Source organism: Dendropsophus ebraccatus, chromosome 1 (assembly GCF_027789765.1).
Source record: "Dendropsophus ebraccatus isolate aDenEbr1 chromosome 1, aDenEbr1.pat, whole genome shotgun sequence".
Classification (NCBI taxonomy): domain Eukaryota; kingdom Metazoa; phylum Chordata; class Amphibia; order Anura; family Hylidae; genus Dendropsophus; species Dendropsophus ebraccatus.
Window position 1 is genome coordinate 8,512,028 of NC_091454.1, and position 21,853 is coordinate 8,533,880.

Sequence of the window (21,853 nt, forward strand, 5' to 3'; positions counted from 1 at the left end):
TATGGGTAATGTATGGCACTATTATTATTATGGGTAACGTATGGCAGTATTATTATGGGTAATGTATGGCACTATTATTATTATGGGTAATGTATGGCACTATTATGGGTAATGTATGGCAGTATTATTATGGGTAATGTATGGCACAATTATTATTATTATGGGTAATGTATGGCAGTATTATTATGGGTAATGTATGGCACTATTATTATTATGGGTAATGTATGGCACTATTATTATTATGGGTAATGTATGGCAGTATTATTATTATGGGTAACGTATGGCAGTATTATTATGGGTAATGTATGGCACTATTATTATTATGGGTAATGTATGGCACTATTATGGGTAATGTATGGCAGTATTATTATGGGTAATGTATGGCACAATTATTATTATTATGGGTAATGTATGGCAGTATTATGGGTAATGTATGGCACTATTATTATTATGGGTAACGTATGGCAGTATTATTATGGGTAATGTATGGCACTATTATTATTATGGGTAATGTATGGCACTATTATGGGTAATGTATGGCAGTATTATTATGGGTAATGTATGGCACAATTATTATTATTATGGGTAATGTATGGCACAATTATTATTATTATGGGTAATGTATGGCAGTATTATTATGGGTAATGTATGGCACTATTATTATTATGGGTAACGTATGGCAGTATTATTATGGGTAATGTATGGCACAATTATTATTATTATGGGTAATGTATGGCAGTATTATTATGGGTAATGTATATGGCATGAATGCACAGCACCATTGATATGGACACTATAGGGCAGTATGCGGCCCCACATCTAGGCCCCCACCAGGTCTCATCTATACAGGAATCCTGGATTTCGGCTGAGACCCTCAGCAGCAGTGTCTGATATGAAGCTTATAGTCTCGGGATCCATCATCACACCCTGACAGGACTGGGGTGATAACGTCCCGCCCTCTGCATGTGACCTTGCCCCCATTTGTCACATGTTCGATAATATCACAACAGTCGCTGTCCTCAGATGAAACCTCTTCATCAACCACAATCGTATCCCGACACCCAGAGGAAGCAGCGCCATAAAATATCAACAGGAGACGTGATCTCCCTGCAAACAACCGCTATATATCATCCCATACTAACCCCGCAGCAGCAGGAGAGGGCACCCCCACCTGACATCACACAATCCCTCACGTCTGCCCTCCACTCATCCTCTTCTGTCCAGTTATTTCTGCTTGTGAGAAAGCTTAGTGACAACCAATATGGCCGCCATGACTTACTACACACATGGCTGGGGGTTAGTGCCATTACTCCTGAGAAAGAAAATTCTTAAAATCAACTTGTATGAGAAAGTTATAGAGATGTGTAATTTCTATTTAAAAATCTCTTCCCATACTTATCATCTGCTGTATGTCCTGCAGGAAGTGTTGTATTCTTTCCAGTGCTCTCCTCTGTCCATGTCAGGAACTGTCCAGAGCAGGAGAGGTTTTCTATGGGGATTTGCTGCTGCTCTGGACAGTTCCTGACATGCACAGAGGTGGCAGCAGAGAGCACTGTCAGACTGGAGAGAATACACCACTTCCTGCAGGACATACGGCAGCTGATAAATACTGGAAGACTGGAGTTTTTTTTAAATAGAAGTAAATTACAAATCTATATAACTTTTTGACACTAGCTGATTCTATATAAATGTTGGGATGTATGAAGAAATCTCTATTTGTCCCTCGAATTCTGAGATTTCACCCTTTATGGCAGCTGCCGGGAGCATTTCCAATAATAACATCTTATTAGGGAATCGTTACATAGGCGATCCCCTAACATTTTCTTAAAAAACCTCACAAGGTGGAGTCCCACTTTAAGACGCCATGCTTATATACTCCCCATGGCGGGGGAGGGGCTGTGTCACCTATGCTTTATACTCTTGGACGAGCTCCAAAAAAAACCCCCCAAAAAACGAGTTTAATCCGACTCCAAACAGCGATTATGTGATAAATTAGCAGCGAGACGTAATAAATAGATTTCTGGGAAGCGGGTTTCTGCCGACGATTTTTGGACGAGGGTGTAAAACGCTGTTTAGCGTGATGGCGGCAGAAACAAATGACTCATAAGCCGACGAGGGGTCGAATCAGACATGAAATATAATTAAAGCGCGGAGAAGATCTGGCTTCTCATATGTCGTCCTCCTCCCACACGCAGCAATTATAGAATCTGCAAGAAAAATACATTAAATAACCAATCTGGGGCCGCGTTTCCGCAAGTCCTTTCAAATTGGGTCAATACAATGGCTAAAAATAACGGCGTACGTGGAATTGTGCCGCCACCGCGCCGCTTTGTCGGGATTTCATCATTCCATCTTTTATTTGGTTGGTCGGACACTTTGCACAAAAGTTTCAATAAAGTGATTGAGCTCCTTGTCATGTAAATGGGATCTCCGCGTCCCGGCCGCCCGCTGGGCTCCTGCTGCTGCACTGTAGCTAATCAGAGGAGGCGGAGCTGCAGTGTAAAGCATGGGGGAGGGGCAGGCTGAATACTCCTACATCACTTACTGCTATCATTTTAGCCACAAAGCTTTCGGGGCCGGTGTACTCCGTGGGGTCCTTGACTTTGACCAGGACGATGAAGTACAAGTAATGCCACATGCAGTGCTCTGACATGATGTGCTCCTCGAAGGACACCGTCTTATTGTCAAACTTGTCTCTCTCCAGACCTGCAAGAAAGTAAGGAAAGAGTGAGGAGAAAGAAAGGAGCAGAGCAGAGGGAGAGAAGGGGGGGGAGGGGAGGAATGAGAACATGGAGAAGAAATATGGGGGGGTCAAAAGATATAAAGGGGAGGAGATAAAGAGCTAGGGGAGAAGATACAAGGAGAAAGGGGAGGGGATAAAGAGAAAGGGGAGGGGATAAAGAGCTAGGGGAGAAGATACAAGGAGAAAGGGGAGGGGATAAAGAGCTAGGGGAGAAGATACAAGGAGAAAAGGGAGGGGATACAATGTGAAAGGGAGGAGAGGATAAAAAGAAAGAGAAGGAGATAAAGAGCTAGGGGAGGGGATAAAGAGAAAGGGGAGGGGATAAACAGAAAGCGGCTAAAGAGAAAGAGAGAGGAGAAAGAGGAGGGGATAAAGAGAAAGAGGAGGAGATAAAGACAAAGGGGAGGATGAAGAGAAAAGGGAAGAGATAAAGAGAAAGGGAGAGGATGAAGAGAAAGGAGCTAAAGAGAAGGAGAGGATAAAGAGAAAAAGGAGATGATAAAGAGAAAGAGGAGGGGATAAAGAGAAAGAGGAGGGGATAAAGAGAAAGAGGAGGGGATAAAGAGAAAGAGGAGGGGATAAAGAGAAAGAGGAGGGGATAAAGAGAGAGGAGGGGATAAAGAGAAAGAGGAGGGGATAAAGAGAGAGGAGGGGATAAAGAGAAAGAGGAGGGGATAAAGAGAAAGAGGAGGGGATGAAGAGAAAGAGGAGGGGATGAAGAGAAAGAGGAGGGGATGAAGAGAAAGAGGAGGGGATGAAGAGAAAGAGGAGGGGAGAAAGAGAAAGAGGAGGGGAGAAAGAGAAAGAGGAGGGGATAAAACAAGGAGATGAGGGGATAAAGACAAAAGAGAGGAGATAAAGACAAAGGGGAGGGTGAAGAGAAAGGGGAAGAGATAAAGAGAAAGAGGAGAGGAAATACAAAGAGAAAAGGAGATAGAGAGAAAGGGGAGGATAGAGCGCAAGAAAGGGGAGAGAATAGTAAGGGAAATGGGAGGAGACAGAAATAGAAAGGGGAAGTAACAGAAAGGGAAAAAGACAGAGAGAGAAAGGGGAGGAGACAGAAAGGGGAGAAGATAGAGAGAGAAAGGGGAGGAGACAGAAAGGGGAGAAGATAGAGAGAGAAAGGGGAGGAGACAGAAAGGGGAGAAGATAGAGAGAGAAAGGGGAGGAGACAGAAAGGGGAGAAGATAGAGAGAGAAAGAGGAGGAGACAGAAAGGGGAGAAGATAGAGAGAAAGGGGAGGAGACAGAAAGGGGAGAAGATAGAGAGAGAAAGAGGAGGAGATCGAGAAAGGAGAGGGGGCAGCAAGAGAAAGGGGAGGAGATAGAAAAAGAAAAGGGAAGGGAAGAGAAAAAGGGGAGGAGAGAGAGAAAAGGGAGGAGATAGAGAAACAAAGGGTAGGAGATAGAAATGAGATGGGAAAAGGAGGAGCAAAGAGATAGAAAAGGAAAGGGTATGTGAGAGGGAAGAAGAAAGAGAAAGAGGAAAAAACTGAAAAGGAGGGAGGGGAGAAAGAAAAAGACAATGGGGGGAAACCATATCAGGAGGACTGAGAGTGGGAGGAAGGAATAAAAAAAAGGGCACAGAGGCAGAAATGAGGGGGGGGGGGGACAGGACAGAGAGGGGTGGGGGGTCTCCTGGGGGTCTGGTATAATGCATTAGACTGAGATGATTCATAGATGTGATTCATTAGATTCTATACGGAAGGACTTGTGTATTTATATGGAAATATCTGCGGATAATTGCAGGTGGTGATTTACTGCGGATAATAACACGACTATGGCGGGGGAAGGAATGACAAGGTGTGAGCTTCACCTTCACAGATAACAGTAATACATGGCGGTGGTATTACTAGTGATCACAGCGCCCCCTACAGTCTGCACCCACCACCCCAAACCTGACACTGAGGTTACATCAGACTAGACAGGTTCTCTACCCACCACAGATGAAACACGTGGTCTTCAGGATCTCCTCCTTCTTCTGCTTCTCGCTCCTCAGATCGGCAAACGTATCGATGATGACACCGAAGATGAGATTGAGGACGATGATGATGACGATGAAGTAGAAGAGAAGATCGTATACCACCCTGGCGGCAAAGAGAGGCTCCTGGAAGACAGGATATACCTGGGTGAAGGACCGGAGGGGGGGGGGGGTGCAGTACAACCTGACCACAGTGCCTATGATCTTATGGTTGGCCCGCAGTGGGACGCCCCCTACTGGAAGCCATTGTGTTATTGACAAGGGAGCCATTACTGGACTTACATCCTTTGAAGGCTTCCGCAGAACATCTCCGACGCCTCCGCCGTTCCTCAGACCTTGGTTCAGCACGGTTACGATGCACATAAGCAGCGTATCACAGGCTCGCTCTATCCCGTCTTTGTCCGCATCACCATCTACAACAATCACAAGACAGCAAAAGCCCTCAATATAAACATACAAATGGGCGTGGCTAAGAGGAGGGAAGATGAGATAGTAATCTACAATGTATCCCAGCAATGAGGGTCAAGTTCGCCCAATCCTGGAGCATATGGGCCAATCGCATACTGATTATACATTGGACTCAATAGGATAACAGTATACAGAGAGCTCATGAGCGGCCCCCAGTGGTGACTGCAAGAAGCTGGGATATTACTGTGCAACCCAATGTGTGGGGATGTGGGGGAGGCAGGGTGCTGCAGGGGTAGGGGGGCAAATACTGTGAGGACGGATCAGAGTCCTATAAATATCATGGTATATAATGAATCCGTGAGTGTGTGGAAGCAGCGATGTGCTGGCCGCGTGCCCGACCAGAGGGGATCCGTGCCGCCATGTGCAGCCTACACAGAGATAAATATAAAATCTATTCAGCCAGATGACTTTCACATCTATTAATAAGTGAGGGATAGAAGTATCGTCTCTCCGCTCCGGGCTCCGCTCCCAAGCCGCTCTGGCGGGATAAACATATGTGTTTACTCAGCGAATGGGGAGGCGATGGAACGGGAGAAAATCTGCTCACGGCTCTCACTGCTAAGTATAATGTCACATGGTTATTATATAAAATATGTTCTCTGTGCGGAAGAGCTAAACATAGGTATATCCATCCAACATCCGTCTATCCATACAATACCTACCTATCTATCTATCTATCTATCTATCTATCTATCTATCTCCTATCTATCATCTATCTATCTACCTCCTATCTATCTATCTACCTCCTATCTATCTATCTATCTATCTATTATCTATCATCTATCTATCTATCTATCTATCTATCTATCTCCTATCTATCATCTATCTATCTCCTATCTCTCCTCTCTATCTATCTATCTATCTCCTCTCTATCTATCTATCTACCTACCTATCTATCTCCTATCTATCTATCTATCTATCTATCTATCTCCTATCTATCTATCTCTCTATCTATCTATCATCTATCTATCTATCTATCTCCTATCTATCTATCTCCTATCTATCTATCTCCTATCTATCTATCTCCTATCTATCTATCTCCTATCTATCTATCTTCTATCTATCTATCTCCTATCTATCTATCTATCTCCTATCTATCTATCTCCTATCTATCTATCTCCTATCTATCTATCTCCTATCTATCCCCTATCTATCTCCTATCTATCCCCTATCTATCCCCTATCTATCCCCTATCTATCCCCTATCTATCCCCTATCTATCTCTCCTCTCTATCTATCTCCTATCTATCTATCTATCTATCTATCTATCTATCATCTATCTATCTCCTATCTATCCCCTATCTATCTATCTATCTCCTATCTATCTCCTATCTATCTATCTATCTATCTCCTATCTATCTCCTATCTATCTATCTCCTATCTATCTATCTCCTATCTATCTATCTATCTATCTCCTATCTATCTATCTATCTATCTATCTATCTATCTATCTATCTATCTATCTCCTATCTATCATCTATCTATCTCCTATATATCTCCTATCTATCTATCTATCTATCTATCTATCTTTCTATCTATTTCCTATCCCACCACGGGTGTTGCTATTGGTTACACCCTTCGTACTTATTGCACACGAGTGGTGATGAAGGTAGTGATAAAGTTTCACCACTAGATGTCGCTGTATTAGATATATGTACCCAGATGCTGCACAGCTGAAGTATGTAAAGGGTTATTGTTTATTTGTCTGTCACATGGATCTGTGAACTCTTTAATTCTTCTAATGCACTCTTCACCCACTCACAGCGCACTTTAGATACGCTGAGAAAGGAAGTCACATGGGTAGAGGAAGTGCATGAGACTTTTGTGTAGGACGTTGTAGAGGAAGGACACAAGCTAGACAGCTCTCTACAGTGGTTCTCTCTGGCCCAGGCTCTCTGCCAGGTCCCCTACTCTCAAGAGTTTAGTCTTAGTCAGATCCCCGTATGGGTAGGAAGCAAGACGGGACAAAGCTAACAGTTTCTCCTCAGTTTACCCTACACAACACTATGCAGTGTTAAACTCCTACAGGAGACGACTAGGAGAGTCACAGTGCAAGACACTATCCACAGACAGCAGTAAGCTAGGAACTGATCCGGATAGAGCAAAGTTGCAGTACGCCTGGGTACTCTATCTCGCAGCGCAGTTGTCAGCAGGAAATCCTCAACATTCCACTGATCCCAGGTAACAAGGTCTGGGGCCTTGTGTCACCCTCATAGGATGGGTCCCCCCGACACTGGCGGGCACAAGTATTATCTTCTCACAACATCCTCCTCTCTGCTACTCTGATTCTTTGTATCTCTCTACATGCTACTTAGTCAGCACGACTGTACTCTTCACTGTATCCCTATCACAAATCTGGTTGCTGTATAGTCAAGTGTACAACCGAGTGTATTAAGTGTATTATTAAGTGCTTTCTCAAGAGAAACGAACCCTGTCCGGGGAAAGTTGTATGTTCTGCTGCACACAAGTACTTTCCAAGCAAGATTATTTATGATAAAGAGACTCTGTGATTCTTCAACCCACACCGACACAGTGTACACCACATCCTTGGGACACTTCCCCTTTCTGTGGGTGGCTGTTCTAATAGGGACACTACACCACTCCGGCCCACTGTGATATGAACCCAAGGGACCCCGTAGCAGCCCGGCAGGACACCTATCTATCATCTATCATATCATCATGATTGTGCAGACACAACTCACAACCGCGCGTCTCAGATCAAGAAGAGATTTTATAATTTTCCATCTCAATTTAACTAAAATAATATTTAGCTCCTTTGAGAAATTTTCTCATATTGATCAATATTTGGCTTCAGGTTTATTGCAAGAAAAAAAACTGTGCGATAGATACCAGCGGTGTGCAAGATTATACATAGCGGATGATCACAAATCTGCTGGTTGTCTATGTAAACATAGGGGGAAGTATTATAGTAGTTATATTCCTGTATATAGGAGGCAGTATTATAGTAGTTATATTCCTGTATATAGGGGGGAGTATTATAGTAGTTATATTCCAGTATATAGGGGGCAGTATTATAGTAGTTATATTCTTGTATATAGGAGCAGTATTATAGTAGTTATATCCCTGTATATAGGAGCAGTATTATAGTAGTTATATTCCTGTATATAGGAGCAGTATTATAGTAGTTATATTCCTGTATATAGGAGGCAGTATTATAGTAGTTATATTCCTGTATATAGGAGCAGTATTATAGTAGTTATATTCTTGTATATAGGAGCAGTATTATAGTAGTTATATTTTTGTATATAGAAGCAGTATTATAGTAGTTATATTCTTGTATATAGGAGCAGTATTATAGTAGTTATATTCCTGTATATATAGGAGCAGTATTATAGTAGTTATATTCCTGTATATAGGAGCTGTATTATAGTATATTCCTGTATATAGGGGCAGTATTATAGTAGTTATATTCCTGTATATAGGAGCAGTATTATAGTAGTTATATTCCTGTATATAGGAGCAGTATTATAGTAGTTATATTCCTGTATATAGGGAGCAGTGATATAGTAGTTATATTCCTGTATATAGGAGGTAGTATTATAGTAGTTATATTCTTGTATATAGGAGCAGTATTATAGTAGTTATATCCCTGTATATAGGGGGCAGTATTATAGTAGTTATATTCCTGTATATAGGAGCAGTATTATAGTAGTTATATTCCTGTATATAGGAGCAGTATTATAGTAGTTATATTCCTGTATATAGGAGCAGTGTTATAGTATATTCTTGCACATATAGAATTACAGTGGTTTGTGATGGATACAGATAGTCTACCTAGCTTGCCACTTGCTTCCTCTGATGGAACAGCGCAGCAGGCCGGTACACTCCGCAGCTCTTTAATAATTTTGGGTTGGAGTCAGCAGGGTGGGGGCAGCAGTCAGTATGGGGCGGTATAATATCAAGGTGTGTTCTTTTTCTTCCGTGCAGTCGTCCCTGCCTGACATCAAGGTGTTAACGTGCGGCTCATATTTTATCCCAGCTGCTCCACGCTTTTACATAATCTAGCTCAGCAGAGTCACATGTTAAGTCATTTGAGGGCTATCAATTACTCATTGTGAAAAAAAAAGAGAAAAAAAATCCTCCGGCGCTGTGCAGATCTACATCTGTGAAGGTGACTGAAGAGAGAGTCAGTCCACAAAAACACTTAAGCCCTTGAGAGGAATCCTTGTTTGCCCCGCACGCCTTGATTTACGCTGTCTGTCAAATTATCTTGTTTATGCCGCATGGAACAAGAAAACAACTCAAACAAATTGGGGAATTCTAAAGAAAATATCTATAGGAATATACGGGCGAAAGCAGAGCAATTAGGCCGAGGGTTATTAACACCTTCACCACCAGGGCTTATCAAATCTTCTCTTAAAGGGAGAGTTTAACAAAATAAAAAATAAAAATTTTCAAATCAACTGGTGCCAGAGAGTTGTAATTTACTTCTATTTAAAAAAGAAAAAAAAAAAAAAAATACTTATCAGCTGCTATATGCCCTGCAGGAAGTGGTGTATTCTTTCCAGTCTGACACAGTGCCTGTTCAGAGCAGGAGAGGTTTTCTATGGGGATTTGCTACTGTTCTGGACAGAGGTGGCAGCAGAGAGCACTGTGTCAGACTGCAGAGAAGACACAACTTTCTGCAGAACATACAGCAGCTGATAAGTATTGGGAGACTGGAGATCTTTTAATAGAAGTAAATTACAAACTACTACCCCTTGATCCTTCTAAATTGAGGACCATGATGCTTTGTGGCAGGACTGTGGTATAGAGAGGACAAACAATCTCTGCTGTCCTTGTTAGTCGCGGATATTACTTGTGCTTCTATACGATCTTTTCTAGGCTTTATACTGCAGCTCTTCTCTCTTTATAATAACTTCTACTTGTACAGTCAGAGGAAGATGATCCGATGATCGCAAGATGGTCTAGGGGAGGAGCCAGAATGATAGGGAGGAGACTGTAGCGCACTGAATGACCATATAAGGTAAGAATGATATCAAGTGGTGATAGAAGCCTCTATGGCAGATAGATGCATCTTTAGATGTTAGGATATCAGCAAAAGGCGAGTGCAAACCCAAAATCTAGCACCCCGGACCCCTGAGTAGTCGTCCATCCCAATGCTGCGGCCAGCACCTTCTGTATTACAGCTTCCCTAGCAGATATGTGTCTTTTACGCTCCCAAGGCCTTGCCAAGTCCTGTGGTCTCACTGCGTGACACATGACTTATAACCGTGACTTATAGTCACATGGTGACCGGAACCGATCACAGGGTAAAATATGGGAAAAAAAAGCTAATGCTCAGACTATTACTGGTCCTATAGACAATGGATGGCATGGAGAGTCACTGATCATGGACATCATGTCGTGGATGCTCATCTGTGGAGGTGCAGGAGGAGCAGCGCCACCACAGGACTAATAAAGTATTACGAGTAATAGTAAATAATAAGTAAAAAGTTAATAAAAACTAGTAAGTAAAATAGTAAAGTATTAAAGGGGCTGTCCAGTGAAATGTGTTTTTTTTTTTCATATCAACTGGTGTCAGAAAGTTATACAGACTTGTAATTTACAAATTTAATTTGTAAATCTCAAGTCTTCCAGTACCTATCATCTGTTGTATGTCCTGCAGGAAGTGCTGCCACCTCTGTCCATGTCAGGAACTGTCCAGAGCAGTAGCAAATCCCCATAGAAAACCTCTAATGCTATGATAAAAAAGTTTCTGACATGGACAGAGGTGGCAGCAGAGAGCACTGTGTCAGACTGGAAAGAATACACCACTTCCTGCAGGACATACAGCAGCTGATAAGTATGGGAAGACTTGAGATTTTTAAATAAAAGCAAATTACAAATCTATATAACTTTCTGACACTGGTAGATTTGAAAAAAAAAAAAAAATATATAAATATATATATATATATATATATATATATATATATATATATATATATATATAATCACCCTTTAAGTATCCCTACTGAAATGAATGGGCCAAGTAACACATGGACATCCTGAGTCCTCCAGAGAGGGAGACGATCTTTGTTCTTGCCAACTGATCATGTATTAGGACACGCTCTCTATTATTTTACCTTACCCTCTGCCGTAAAGAGTTGTCAGGATGCCACCATACACATTAGATGGGCAAAACAGTTGGGTTTGAAGCACTTTAAGACTCTTAAAGGGGTATCCTCATCTCAGCTAATATAGTTATACTTGTAAGTCTTGTCCTGGTAACTATTTTTTACAAATACATCCATTCATTGCCTCCTTCCCCTGATATGCTTCTCCCAAGGTTAAAGCTCATCTAAGTTACCGACCACCACTCTGCTCTAAAAGCTGTCACATGACTGGTAGAAGGGCTCCCTGTAAATACTGTAGGTAGGGACAATCTGTATTATTATTGTGTGTATGTCTGTATGTAGCAGAGCTCTTTCTGTATGGTAATGCAGCAGAGGCGTGTGTATGTAGCAGAGCTCTTTCTGTATGGTGATGCAGCAGAGGCGTGTGTATGTAGCAGAGCTCTTTCTGTATGGTGATGCAGCAGAGGCGTGTATATGTAGCAGAGCTCTTTCTGTATGGTGATGCAGCAGAGGCGTGTGTATGTAGCAGAGCTCTTTCTGTATGGTGATGCAGCAGAGGCGTGTGTATGTAGCAGAGCTCTTTCTGTATGGTGATGTAGAAGATATGAGTGTGTCTTTCTTTGTGTATGTAGCAGAGCTGTTTGTGTATGGTGATGTAGCAGAGGCGTGTGTATGTAGCAGAGCTCTTTCTGTATGGTGATGCAGCAGAGGCGTGTGTATGTAGCAGAGCTCTTTCTGTATGGTGATGCAGCAGAGGCGTGTGTATGTAGCAGAGCTCTTTCTGTATGGTGATGCAGCAGAGGCGTGTGTATGTAGCAGAGCTCTTTCTGTATGGTGATGCAGCAGAGGCGTGTGTATGTAGCAGAGCTCCTTCTGTATGGTGATGTAGAAGATATGAGTGTGTCTTTCTTTGTGTATGTAGCAGAGCTGTTTGTGTATGGTGATGTAGAAGATATGAGTGTGTCTTTCTTTGTGTATGTAGCAGAGCTGTTTGTGTATGGTGATGCAGCAGAGGCGTGTGTATGTAGCAGAGCTCTTTCTGTATGGTGATGTAGCAGAGGCGTGTATATGTAGCAGAGCTCTTTCTGTATGGTGATGCAGCAGAGGCGTGTGTATGTAGCAGAGCTCTTTCTGTATGGTGATGCAGCAGAGGCGTGTGTATGTAGCAGAGCTCTTTCTGTATGGTGATGCAGCAGAGGCGTGTGTATGTAGCAGAGCTCTTTCTGTATGGTGATGCAGCAGAGGCGTGTGTATGTAGCAGAGCTCCTTCTGTATGGTAATGCAGCAGAGGCGTGTGTATGTAGCAGAGCTCTTTCTGTATGGTGATGTAGAAGATATGAGTGTGTCTTTCTTTGTGTATGTAGCAGAGCTGTTTGTGTATGGTGATGTAGCAGAGGTTCATTTGTGTCCGTATATTGGCATAGTAGCACTGTGTGTGTCTGTGGGTATGTTTATGTAGCAGAGCTGTGCATGTTTGGGGATAATCTAAAGTCATGGAGAGTGTTAAAGTGACCCTGTCATTTCAGTATACGTCCCCCCCTTCACTGCTCTAGACCACCAGGGAAGTGTAATAACCTAAATCCCCCCCACCCCCCTTCCGTCTTTAGCTGTCTAAACCATCACAGTAGACAACCCCAAATCTTACCGGATAAAACAACTTATACAAAGCAGATGGAGATTTAACCTATATAAAGCTGGGTGCAGCCATCAGGAGGGAGCCCTGTGTACACGGAGGAGGGGACCGCCGCCATCCAGCCCTCCCCTCCCCATCCCCGATGTTTACGGCTGTTTTGACAGCACAATCCCTCCCTGGTGGGTCGGCAGGCGTCATCTCACTGACTTATCTCTCACGCTTGCCGCTGAATTGCCAGTGCCATGCGGATGCGCTGCCATTAATTAGCTGTTAATGAGGGAGAAGTCGTCCGACAGCCACGAGAGACGAGGCGAGTGACATGTGACTGCGGCAAGCACCACTGATAGGTATATAGGGGGCAGCGTAATGGCCACCATAGCCGGCCCTGTTATGCCTAGTGAGCCGGAACGGGTGAGAATCTGTCAACTTTCAATATATGGATTCTAAGCTCTGTGAAACAGCGCCACCCCTGTCCATAGGCTACAGCTGGTATTGCAGCTCATCCTTTTCTGAGTGCGCAGGAAAGAAGACAACAGAGAAGCAGGCAGAAGAGATGGGACAGCGCCCCCCTTGTCTCACAGGCTATGTCTGGTATTGCAGCTCAGCGCCATTAAAGGGGTTATTCTAAATTATAATTTTTTTTAAAAAAAGAGCGCCACCCTTGTCCTTATAGGGTTGTGTGCAGTATAGCAAAATGCATTTAGGTTATTTTAATCAATAATAACCCCCCAAAATTTTTTCCTATCAAATCAACTAGTCCCAGAAAGTGCCAGAGATTTGTAATTTACTTTTATTAAAAAAAAAAAAAAATCTCCAGTCTTCCAGTACTTCTCATCTACTGTATGTCCTGCAGGTAGTGGTGTATTCTTTCCAGTGTGACACAGCGCTCTCTGCTGCCACCTCTGTCCATGTCAGGATCTGTCCAGAGCAGCAGCAAATCCCCATAGAAAACCTCTCCTGCTTTCCAGACTGGAGAGAATACATACAGCAGCTGATAAGTACTGGAAGACTATGACATTTTTTTTTTTTATAGAAGTAAATTACAAATTTCTGGCATCAGTTGATTTGGTTTTTCTTTTGGTGAACTGCCTCTTTACTGACTATGACCTGCAATACCAGATATGGCCTCTGGATAAGGGTGGTGCTGTTTTTTATTTTTTGATTTAAGGAGGAAATGTGACTGACCTGAGAAGGGTATGGACGTGGCGCACTCATCCCTCTGACATGAGCCCATCATTGCTGTAAGAGAGGACGGACGGACGTCATCATTACCTGGAGAAGAAACAAGGGAAAGTTCAAAAAAAAAATTAAAAACTTTTCTTATTCACAAAACCAGCAACACCTGAAGGAAAAGAATCCCCCCTTGACCTCTTGGCCGTGACTCCGTCAGCTCAGGACTAATGTCTGTGACATTTGAGGCGCAGGGGAGCAGCAGGGGCCGCATGCAGCCGCTTATCTTACACCAATTTACTAATGTTATCCATCACTTATCTCCGGAGAAGGAAATCTTTCCATGATGAATTCATCCGCACAGATCGACGGAGATCTCCGAACCGGGGAGAGACGGAAAGCCAAGAGCCGTCAAGAGAATCCAGAGCTCAGAGCCAAGGATGTGACAGAGGAGAAACAAGAGAATTCTGGGTGTCAGAACCAAAGAGATCACTAACAGATCCCAGAACAGGATGGAAAATTCTGGGTGTCAGAACCAAAGAGATCACTGACAGATCCCAGAACAAGATGGAAAATTCTGGGTGTCAGAACCAAAGAGATCACTGACAGATCCCAGAACAGGATGGAAGATTCTGGATTTAAAGTGAGCAAATTCCAGATTTTAAAACCAGATAATTCTCAAATTAAAGGGGAACTTTTTTATCAGTGTCAAAAGTTGTACAGATTTGTAATTTACTTCTATTTACAAATCTCCAGCCGTCCAGTACTTATCAGCTGCTGTATGTTCTGCAGGAAGTGGTGTATTCTCTCCAGTCTGACACAGGGCTCTCTGCTGCCACCTCTGTCCATGTCAGGAACTGCCCAGAGCAGCAGCAAATCCCCATAGAAAACCTCTCCTGCTCTGGACAGTTCCTGACGTGGACAGAGGTGGCAGCAGAGAGCACTGTGTCAGACTGGAGAGAATACACCACTTCCTGCAGGACATACAGCAGCTGATAAGTACTGGAAGACTGGAGAAAAATCTTTAAAAACCAGGAGACAGATCCAGATTTTAAAACAAGGGAGAAAATTTAGAGTCAAATGATAAAACCAGATCTAAGGGCCAAACAGATGGTTCTAGATCTCAGATCGAGAGAGATATATCGGAATCACAGGGCGGGAGGCTTAAATCCAAATAATATGAATCCAGATTATAAAGCCAACATGAACAATTCTGGATCGTAGAACAAGAGGGATAAAGTACCGGATCTCAGAACCGGACAGATAATTATAGATCATTCTATAGGGTAAATCTAGATTAAGGGAGATGAAATCTGGGCCCTTAAATTTAGATTTTGAAGATGGATCATAAATTCAGATTTTAGAAGCAACGTGAAAAATAAGGAGGGTCGGGAGCCCCCCATAGACATAATAGATGTTAACGCTATCTTGGAGCCCAATAGATAAATCAGTATCTCGGAAATATCCAGAAATAAATCTATTTATTTATTTATTTAGATAGTTCTGGATCTCAGAACCAGAAAGAAAAATTGAAGGGATAAATCTGAATCCCGATCAAAGAGAGAAACAGTCGGAATCTAGATCTAAAGGTAAAAAGCATCAGGTGTCCAGAAAAATACTGAGATCTACTGAACTAGAATAAAGGTCAGATCTCATAGAAAATCTAGATCCCGAGAGATTCATCCGGAATCGAGATCATTGGAATCTCAGAATTCTGACAGAAAATTCCCGGATCCCAGAACCAACAAGAGACGAGCGACATCTCCAGAAAATTCCCGATCTCAGGGCTAACGTTGAAAACCAAGATGTCTAAACTACAGAGATCAATCAGAACCTTAAAATCAGATCGAGAACGTAGAACTAGAAAGACCATTTCTAGACTGGAGAGATGGATCCAGATCTAAAGAATTTTTGGATCTCTGGATTTAATTTGGAACTAAGATAAACGTAAGATCGGGAATCGACGTGCAGGATCTGACATCTGGATTTCTCAGTATCCAGATTCATCAGATTTCTAGATTTGAAGTAATAATCATTGATATCAGAACCAGAAAGATTATTCTAGATTTGCTGCCGAGATCCTTCTGGATACTGGGGTGTTTATCCCCCCCAGGCTATCAATAGGCGTGGTGTTACGGTGGATGACTGGGCCGTGTCTTCGGTGTAATGACGGCCCTGTGGTGGCGGTATATTCTGGTATATCACTACACAGGCGTTGTGTGTGCAACGTCCAAACCACACGCTGCAGCTTGTATAATTAGCTCTCGGCCGCTGGTATTGGAGCCGCTGCCCAGAAAATCCTCCAGAGATTATTGGGATTAAAAAACTTCTCACAAGACCGACGCAATGCCGAATCACCGGCCGCCAGTAACCCTTCCCTGCCCGGAGGAGGGTCCAACCTGACTAGTCACTGACCGACCGACCACAACCCAAATCACACACAGCCGCCTCAGGGAGAGAGGGAGAGACAGAGGAGATAGATGATGGATGGATGGATGGATGGATGGATAGATAGATAGATAGATAGATAGATAGATAGGAGATAGATAGATAGATAGATAGATGATAGGAGAGAGATAGATAGGAGATAGATAGATAGATAGATAGATAGATAGATAGATAGATAGATAGATAGATAGGAGATAGATAGATAGATAGATAGATGATAGGAGAGAGATAGATAGGAGATAGATAGATAGATAGATAGATAGGAGATAGATAGGAGATAGATAGATAGGAGATAGATAGGAGATAGATAGATAGATAGATAGATAGATAGGAGATAGATAGGAGAGAGATAGATAGGAGATAGATAGGAGATAGATAGATAGATAGGAGATAGATAGATAGATAGATAGATAGATAGATAGATAGATAGATAGATAGGAGATAGATAGATAGGAGATAGATAGATAGATAGGAGATAGATAGATAGATAGATAGATAGATAGGAGATAGATAGATAGGAGATAGATAGATAGGAGATAGATAGATAGGAGATAGATAGGAGATAGATAGATAGGAGATAGATAGATAGGAGATAGATAGATAGATAGATAGATAGATAGGAGATAGATAGGAGATAGATAGGAGATAGATAGGAGATAGATAGATAGATAGATAGATAGATAGATAGATAGATAGCTATGGGTTACTATGGGTATTACGTGTATGCACACAGGGGTGGAGCGTGCAGGACTCACTAAAATCTGTCTGACAGTCCTGGGGAGATTACCGGACCATATACAGCGGCTCAGTCACCCATAGCAACCAATCAGATTCCAGCTTTCATCTTTTAAAAAAGTCCTCTGAATAAAATCTGGAATCTGATTGGTTGCTATGGGTGACTGCTCTTTGGCATAAGCCGGGGCCCTAGTGTAACAGACCCTCAGCTGTGACAGGTTTGGGTTCAGTACAGGTTTCCTGGATGTCAATGAGAAGGTTCACTGACAGCAAGCAGAGATCCTGGAGCAGTAAAGAAAGTAATATGCGGACATGAGATGAATGGTGTGGCTCAGCGCGGTGTTGGAAGGTGCCAGTCATGGCGGCGGTCGCTGACACCCACAGTGCCGCTTAATAAGACGCCGGTGATGGGTCGGTCGATGAGTCTCTCGTGTCTCAGACATTGATTCTTGAGAGGGAAAAGAGGAGAATTCAGGAGACTGATGAGAGGTGAAAGGGATCAAACCATGACACTATGAGAGAGCAATGCATTGTGGGAAAGCAGATAACACAGCAGAATTATGAGTGCAGCTCTGGGGGCAGGAGATCAGCGATGAGCTGATCAGTCCAGTTAGTGACTCACCGGGGTCGGAGGTCCTGTCCTTCAGCCGGTCCACCTCCATGATGAAGTCGTCCTTCAGGAAGAGGAAGCCGACGATGGAGAAGAGGTAGACGAGGATGAGCGCCAGCACGGCCGTCAGGATGATGGAGCGGCCGTTCCGCGTCACACTCTTTATGACGTTCAGCAAAGTTTCTTCCCGATACACGAGATCAAATAACTATAGGAAGAGAGAAGGGCGGTCAGGATGACTGATGTATCTAAGCATTTGTGATACAGTCTACTGAGAGGTGTACCTAAGTATGGGGTACACTTGGATTAACTTATTTATATCTAAGCTTATAATGTATGATGGGGTCTGCTGAGCTGATGTATCTAAGCCTACTGTGTAAGAACTGTCTGCTCAGCCACGTATCCAAACCATGTATCTAAGTAATACTGTCTGCCAAGCAATGTATCTAAGCCTATTGTGTAAGAACTGTCTGCTCAGCCATGTATCTAAGCCTACTGTGTAAGAACTGTCTGTAATGTATGTAAACCTATATTGATTGATACAGTCTGCTGAGCCACTGTATCTAAGCCTATTAACTGTGATATTGTATCCTAAGCTGCTGTATCTAAACCTTTAATATTTAATTGGTGTATCTAAACTTTCAACAAAACTATCGTCTCATGTGGGAAAGAAATTGATAAGCCTCTGTATCTAAGCCTATCATGTGTGATATTGTCTGCAGAGCCATGTATCTAAGCCAAACGTGTTATACTGTCTTCTGGGTGAACGTATCTAAGCCTAGCATGTGTGTTACTATCTGCTGAGCCAATGTATCTAAGCCTATTGTGTGTGATACTGTCTGCTAAATCATGTACTTGAGCGTCTGGTGTGTAAGTGACTGATGAGCTGATGTATCTAATCCGATCATGTGTGATACTGTCTGCTGAGCTGGGCGGGACAATATGACAAAGGGGTGGGGCTCCCGCAATCGGGAGATCAGACTCTCACCAGGAAGCTGTAGAAGAACTCGTGTACGAAGAGTCCCAGCATACAGACGATGACGTAGACCACGTGGTAGAGGAAGGCCATGTCCATGATCACCGCCCGGTAACCTCGGGTGAACGTGCCGCGATTGCCCACAAAACTCACCAGGAACACCACCTTATTACACAGCTGTGGAGGAGAGAGGGCGAGAGTCACAACCGACACACTGTAACGGAACTGACAGAGGAGCCATCACTGCACCGACACACTGTAACGAAACTGACAGAGGAGCCATCACTGCACCGACACACTGTAACGGAACTGACAGAGGAGCCATCACTGCCCTGGGACACTGTAACGGAACTGACAGAGGAGCCATCACTGCCCTGGGACACTGGAACGGAACTGACAGAGGAGCCATCACTGCCCTGAGACACTGTAACGGAACTGACAGAGGAGCCATCACTGCCCTGGGACACTAACGGAACTGACAGAGGAGCCATCACTGCACCGACACACTGTAACGGAACTGACAGAGGAGCCATCACTGCCCTGGGACACTGTAACGGAACTGACAGAGGAGCCATCACTGCCCTGGGACACTGTAACGGAACTGACAGAGGAGCCATCACTGCCCTGAGACACTGTAACGGAACTGACAGAGGAGCCATCACTGCCCTGGGACACTAACGGAACTGACAGAGGAGCCATCACTGCCCTGGGACACTAACGGAACTGACAGAGGAGCCATCACTACCCTGGGACACTGTAACGGAACTGACAGAGGAGCCATCACTGCCCTGAGACACTGTAACGGAACTGACAGAGGAGCCATCACTGCCCTGAGACACTGTAACGGAACTGACAGAGGAGCCATCACTGCCCTGAGACACTGTAACGGAACTGACAGAGGAGCCATCACTGCCCTGAGACACTGTAACGGAACTGACAGAGGAGCCATCACTGCCCTGGGACACTAACGGAACTGACAGAGGAGCCATCACTGCCCTGGGACACTGTAACGGAACTGACAGAGGAGCCATCACTGCCCTGAGACACTGTAACGGAACTGACAGAGGAGCCATCACTGCCCTGGGACACTAACGGAACTGACAGAGGAGCCATCACTGCCCTGGGACACTAACGGAACTGACAGAGGAGCCATCACTGCCCTGGGACACTAACGGAACTGACAGAGGAGCCATCACTGCCCTGAGACACTGTAACGGAACTGACAGAGGAGCCATCACTGCCCTGGGACACTAACGGAACTGACAGAGGAGCCATCACTGCCCTGGGACACTAACGGAACTGACAGAGGAGCCATCACTACCCTGGGACACTGTAACGGAACTGACAGAGGAGCCATCACTGCCCTGAGACACTGTAACGGAACTGACAGAGGAGCCATCACTGCACCGACACACTGTAACAGAACAGACAGTGGAGCCATCACTGCAACTACACACTGTAACGGAACAGACAGAGGAGCCATCACTGCACCGACACACTGTAACGGAACTGACAGAGGAGCCATCACTGCCCTGGGACACTGTAACGGAACAGACAGATGAGCCATCACTGCCCTGGGACACTGTAACGGAACTGACAGAGGAGCCATCACTGCAACTACACACTGTAACGGAACTGACAGAGGAGCCATCACTGCACCGACACACTGTAACGGAACTGACAGAGGAGCCATCACTGCACCGACACACTGTAACGGAACTGACAGAGGAGCCATCACTGCACCGACACACTGTAACGGAACTGACAGAGGAGCCATCACTGCACCGACACACTGTAACGGAACTGACAGAGGAGCCATCACTGCACCGACACACTGTAACGGAACTGACAGAGGAGCCATCACTGCACCGACACACTGTAACGGAACTGACAGAGGAGCCATCACTGCACCGACACACTGTAACGGAACTGACAGAGGAGCCATCACTGCCCTGAGACACTGTAACGGAACTGACAGAGGAGCCATCACTGCCCTGAGACACTGTAACGGAACTGACAGAGGAGCCATCACTGCCCTGAGACACTGTAACGGAACTGACAGAGGAGCCATCACTGCACCGACACACTGTAACGGAACTGACAGAGGAGCCATCACTGCACCGACACACTGTAACGGAACTGACAGAGGAGCCATCACTGCACCGACACACTGTAACGGAACTGACAGAGGAGCCATCACTGCACCGACACATTGTAACGGAACTGACAGAGGAGCCATCACTGCACCGACACACTGTAACGGAACTGACAGAGGAGCCATCACTGCACCGACACACTGTAACGGAACTGACAGAGGAGCCATCACTGCACCGACACACTGTAACGGAACTGACAGAGGAGCCATCACTGCCCTGGGACACTAACGGAACTGACAGAGGAGCCATCACTGCCCTGAGACACTGTAACGGAACTGACAGAGGAGCCATCACTGCCCTGAGACACTGTAACGGAACTGACAGAGGAGCCATCACTGCACCGACACACTGTAACAGAACAGACAGTGGAGCCATCACTGCAACTACACACTGTAACGGAACAGACAGAGGAGCCATCACTGCACCGACACACTGTAACGGAACTGACAGAGGAGCTATCACTGCCCTGAGACACTGTAACGGAACAGACAGATGAGCCATCACTGCCCTGAGACACTCTGACAGAACCGCAATCACAGACAGTGGAGCAATCATTGTACGGACACACTGTGACAGAACCGCAATCACAGACAGTGGAGCCATCATTGTACTGACACACTGTGAAAGAACCGCAATCACAGACAGAGGAGCCATCACTGCATAGACACACTGTAACGGAACAGACGGAGGAGCCATCACTGCCCTGAGACACTGTGACAGAACCGCAATCACAGACAGAGGAGCCATCACTGCATAGACACACTGTAACGGAACAGACGGAGGAGCCATCACTGCCCTGAGACACTGTGACAGAACCGCAATCACAGACAGAGGAGCCATCACTGCCCTGACACACTG

At 44.5% G+C, this 21,853-nt stretch overlaps 1 protein-coding gene across 2 annotated transcripts in view; it reads right to left on the reverse strand.

Moving 5' to 3' along the window:
- ITPR2 (inositol 1,4,5-trisphosphate receptor type 2) overlaps positions 1 to 21,853 on the reverse strand; it is a 185,930-nt gene that overhangs the window by 7,608 nt on the left and 156,469 nt on the right. For both annotated transcript variants that reach the window (XM_069965955.1, XM_069965946.1), the window contains exons 50-55: positions 18,852 to 19,016; positions 17,876 to 18,071; positions 14,086 to 14,172; positions 5,006 to 5,136; positions 4,684 to 4,849; positions 2,546 to 2,706 (exon numbers count right to left, since the gene is read on the reverse strand). In XM_069965955.1, coding sequence (XP_069822056.1) covers positions 2,546 to 2,706; positions 4,684 to 4,849; positions 5,006 to 5,136; positions 14,086 to 14,172; positions 17,876 to 18,071; positions 18,852 to 19,016 — 906 coding nt within the window. The remainder of the gene's footprint in view (positions 1 to 2,545; positions 2,707 to 4,683; positions 4,850 to 5,005; positions 5,137 to 14,085; positions 14,173 to 17,875; positions 18,072 to 18,851; positions 19,017 to 21,853) is intronic.